The following is a 5,000-nucleotide window of genomic DNA, read 5'->3' on the forward strand; positions in this document are numbered from 1 at the left end:
GAGATATTAAAAACATGTTGCTCAGTGAAGCTACAGGAAGTGAGTGTCTGATTTTAAGCTCCGCCCCTGCAGCCGCCAGGGGCTCAGGTCGTCGTTTCACGTCGGTGCCCGATGCACCTGTTGTCTATTGTATGACATCATCTCACAGTGATGTCATACACACATCGACTGGATCATAAAAAGAGTCTGAGTGTTGCTCCACAGCTCCACCTGTGGTCACCTGTTGTAATGTTGAAGCTGATTGGTTCTTGTGTGATGATGCATAATGTTTTACTTCTGTCTGTGGATAAATGTCATGACGAGTGTCACTCCGTCACCTGACTTTATTCATGGTGATGACATCATCCCATTACAGTAAACCAAAGTTCACATTAAAAACAACAGAAACAAAAACGAGTGGAGCTGATTGGACGTCAGCTTTGATTGACAGTTCTATGAGTGTGTGAAGTTAACAATTCTTTTTTGTACAAAACAAAGTTTTGTTTTTCACACGTGACGATTAACATCCATCTATACAAAACACTCTGAGGTATAAATACACTATTTATAATCTGTATGTTACAAAACACTTCCTCAGTGACGTCGGTGAGGGGCGGGAAAGGGAAAGGGAAAGGGGGCGGGGCGTGATCAACCACAGTGATGTGTAAATATTCATCCAACTACAAGTTTTGGCAAAAATCACAAAACCCACAGAGAAAACATGGAGGGGCGGGGCTTAAGTGCTCGGGGCGGGGTTCGGGGTTAGTGGGAGGGGCCATGATTAACAAGGAGACGGACAGTCACAGAATCCTATCAGGATACAGGATTTGTTTTTACAATGTGAGCATTAAAAAAAATCCCTAAATAAATAAAACACTAGAGGGGCGGGGCTAATGAACGTGGGGCGGGGCCAAGACGCTCTCTTCACTGTGAGTCGTGATGTCATTTGAACATGATTCAGACTTCCTCATGATGTCATCTGAGTGAATCTGATTGGTTTGTGACGTTCCATTACATTCAACAGGTTTCAGTCATGTGACAGTTTGAACCCCCGGCAAGCTGTACGTCGGTCAGTGGTGTGACCCACTGTACCAACTGTTCCAGGTCTGATGCATCAGAACAATATTTACAAGGTTGAAACAAAGTCGTGTTCATTCATGATCATCATCAATACTTTGTTCTGTTCTCCAAGTGAGTCCTTTGTCCTGTCCTTGTTTCCTAGGTAGGGAGGGTCCATCTTCCTCACCTTCTAATCCCCCCCCCCCCCTCCCCCAGGTAAGGAGCTTCTATCTTTGAACTCAGCTGCTCCCTAAGTCAAAGCTTCCTTCTTTGTTCCCTAAACAGAATCTTCTTCGCTCTTTAATCCCGTCTGAGATTTTCTTCTTCTCTTCTCCTAAACCTGACGCCTCATGATCCGTCAGAGGAAGAAGGAAGCTTCCTCATCCTCGCTCCCCAAGAAGAAAGCCCCCCACGCACACATACACAAATAGTATAACATGAAATTATTTACAGAGAAAATTATTGTACAAAATGTCTTGTTTGTTTTTCTGCCATCCAATCACAGACAAGAGTTTGTTCTTTACTGTGACCGACAGGATGAAAACTGTCTCCTGACTGGTCAGCTGCTGCCTGTGGCTCCTCCTCTGATTTGACAGGTGCTCGTGGTCAGGACGACGATTTCTTACATCGGCGGGACGACGAGGCCGGACATGGCTGCAGAGAGACGGACAGACGGAGACGTCACCAGAGCTACAGCTGAGTCCTGACAGTAGTCCTGACTGTAGTACTGACTGTAGTACTGACTGTAGTTCTGACTGTAGTCCTGACTGTGGTACTGACTGTAGTACTGACTGTAGTCCTGACTGTAGTACTGACTGTAGTTCTGACTGTAATCCTGACTGTGGTACTGACTGTTGTCCTGACTGTAGTTCTGACTGTAGTCCTGACTGTGGTACTGACTGTAGTCCTGACTGTAGTACTGACTGTAGTACTGACTGTAGTCCTGACTGTAGTACTGACTGTAGTACCGACAGTAGTCCTGACTGTAGTACTGACTGTAGTCCTGACTGTAGTCCTGACTGTAGTCCTGACTGTAGTACTGACTGTAGTTCTGACTGTAATCCTGACTGTGGTACTAACTGTTGTCCTGACTGTAGTTCTGACTGTAGTCCTGACTGTGGTACTGACTGTAGTCCTGACTGTAGTACTGACTGTAGTCCTGACTGTAGTCCTGACTGTAGTACTGACTGTAGTACCGACAGTAGTCCTGACTGTAGTCCTGACTGTAGTACTGACTGTAGTCCTGACTGTAGTACTGACTGTAGTACCGACAGTAGTCCTGACAGTAGTCCTGACTGTAGTCCTGACAGTAGTTCTGACTGTGGTTCTGACTGTGGTACCGACAGTAGTCCTGACTGTACTCCTGACTGTAGTACTGACTGTAGCACCGACAGTAGTCCTGACTGTAGTCCTGACTGTAGTACTGACTGTAGTCCTGACTGTAGTACTGACTGTAGTACCGACAGTAGTCCTGACTGTAGTCCTGACAGTAGTTCTGACTGTGGTTCTGACTGTGGTACCGACAGTAGTCCTGACTGAAGTCCTGACTGTAGTTCTGACTGTGGTACTGACTGTGGTACCGACTGTAGTACTGACTGTAGTACTGACTGTAGTCCTGACATTAGTTCTGACTGTGGTACTGACTGCAGTACTGACTGTAGTACCGACAGTAGTCCTGACTGTAGTCCTGACTGTAGTACTGACTGTAGTACCGACAGTAGTCCTGACTGTAGTCCTGACAGTAGTTCTGACTGTGGTTCTGACTGTGGTACCGACAGTAGTCCTTACTGTAGTCCTGACTGTAGTTCTGACTGTGGTACTGACTGTGGTACCGACTGTAGTACTGACTGTAGTACTGACTGTAGTCCTGACATTAGTTCTGACTGTGGTACTGACTGCAGTACTGACTGAACGCTCTTCGTCTGTTGCAGTGAAAAAACTCAAAAATGACAGAAACAAGTCCCGCGTATAGTCTGAGCGATGATTTTTTTCAGAAACACAGAAAGGCAGAGAATATGAGTCAAGAGTGTTGTTGCCTGTCATATCACAGCTCACACAGGAGATGGTTCCCCGATGCGTCCAGATGTTTATCTGATAGATATCTGGACACGTCTGCAAGACCCTCAGTGAGTCAATTTGGCTATGATGATTTATTTGGAAATAGTAGTTCACAGGAGAGAATCTGTGCTCAAAGTTAAAAAGGTGCTATTAAACAATAGTATTTGAATTTAAATACTTCCTTTGTGTTGATTCTACATTAAATCCATAATTTTACATTTAAATATCCTTTATTACAAACTTCAGTCTTAAGAAAAAATAAATGCGATTAATCGCGATAAATCATAGCAAAACGGCCATTAATTTGTAAATTTTTTTATTGTTTGACAGCACTAATATAAAAGTATTTTTAAATGAATGAAAGTTAAAATATTTTTGTATTTAAATGTATTTTTTTAATTTTATATATTTATATAAAATATTTATAACATATATTGATTTATATATTGGAGACATTTATAAGATTTAGAGTGTTTCTGTTCAACACACACACACACACACTTTCTGCATCAGTGAAGGCAGAGAGCAGCATGAATATTTAACACTCAACAAACCTCTGTCAGATTCACTGACATCACACACACTGACTGCCAGAGAGAGAGAGAGAGAGTGTGTGTGTGCGTTAAGAGGATGTATCTGTGGGTTGTAGTGAATAAAACATACATTGTCCTGTCACTCCCCATGCAATACTAACAGTACTCAGGTTACTCACCCTGTGTATGTGTGTGTGTGTGTGTGTGTGTGTGTTGCTGTACCTTGCAGCCCGTTGTTAGCGGAGCAGTTGGGTGGAGGAGGTGAAGCCGACGGTCGGACGACGGGAGCGAAGGCGCTCTTCTGTTTGACGGCAGCAGAGAAGGAGAAAACTCCATGAGAAGAGTTACAGTTAGACACGGCCATGGTTGGACTGGAGGGAACAACTGGAACACAGAAACCAGATCAGAATCCAGATCAGAAACCAGATCAGAAACCAGATCAGAAACCAGATCGATCAGGAGAACTGTCTTCAACTTCAGAAGCTGACGTGATGAAATGTTATTATGAAGTACAACAACTCACTTATGTGATTTAGTGTAAGATTCTTTGCTGCCACTGAGCAGTACAGTACCTATACCTGTACCTGTACTAGTACCTGTAACAGTGCCAATACCAGTACCAGTACCAATAATACCAGTACCAATAATACCAGTTACAGTACAATAGTACTGGTAACAGTAGCAGTAACAGTAGTAACAGTAATAGAAACACTAGAAGTATTAAAAGTAGTATTAACATTGGATGTCATATTAACAATAGTAGTTTTAACAGCATTAGTAGTAGTAGTAGTAGTATTAACAGTTGGATTAACAGCTGTAGTAGTTGTAGTACGAGCAGCAGTTTTAAAAGTATTATTATTAAAAGTAGTAGTCGTAGTAACAGTAGTATTTACCTTGATACTTACTGCCGTAGGGAGAGTTGGCAGACGAGCCGTTCAGGAAACCTGGTGATGTTGCCACTCCCAGGTTTGGCATGCCTGTGTTGCCGTAGCCGTTCATACTGTTGCTGACGGTGTTGCCGTAGTTACTCTGTTGGGGGGTGGAGCTGGGGACGTATCCACGTGGCGATACGCTGCTGGTGTTACGACTGTAACCAACTGGAAGAGAAGGACAGTGGGACTGTAACAGTGACCTGCTGCTCATGACCTGTCGTCACATGACAGGATTTACACTCTCTGGTGTCATGACAACAGAGGTGTCGAAGAAGACGTTGACAGGAGTCAGTAAAAAAAACTCTAAACCTGTTAAAAACCAACAACACAAAGACGACTGTACTACAGAACTACAGGAGAACAGTTCTACAGTACTTCACTAGTCCAGGACTCCAGGAATCCCGGTCTATAGGACTACAGGCCGACAGGACTACCGGTC

The 5,000-nt window shown here is 43.7% G+C and overlaps 1 protein-coding gene across 6 annotated transcripts in view; it reads right to left on the bottom strand.

The window, feature by feature from the left end:
* The window catches only part of ebf3a (EBF transcription factor 3a), a 34,258-nt gene that overhangs the window by 650 nt on the left and 28,608 nt on the right, over positions 1 to 5,000 (bottom strand). For 2 of the 6 annotated variants that reach the window (XM_047327836.1, XM_047327835.1), the window contains exons 14-16: positions 4,535 to 4,726; positions 3,852 to 4,013; positions 1 to 1,692 (exon numbers count right to left, since the gene is read on the bottom strand). The exon at positions 1 to 1,692 is cut by the window's left edge and continues 650 nt beyond it. In XM_047327836.1, the coding sequence (XP_047183792.1) occupies positions 1,661 to 1,692; positions 3,852 to 4,013; positions 4,535 to 4,726 (386 nt within the window). In that variant the 3' untranslated portion in view covers positions 1 to 1,660. Of the gene's footprint in view, positions 1,693 to 3,170; positions 4,014 to 4,522; positions 4,727 to 5,000 lie in introns of those variants that run through there. The other 4 variants (XM_047327832.1, XM_047327831.1, XM_047327834.1 and 1 more) reach the window with 3 other exon arrangements.

This window comes from Scophthalmus maximus, chromosome 16, assembly GCF_022379125.1.
Source record: "Scophthalmus maximus strain ysfricsl-2021 chromosome 16, ASM2237912v1, whole genome shotgun sequence".
NCBI classification, from domain to species: Eukaryota; Metazoa; Chordata; class Actinopteri; order Pleuronectiformes; family Scophthalmidae; genus Scophthalmus; species Scophthalmus maximus.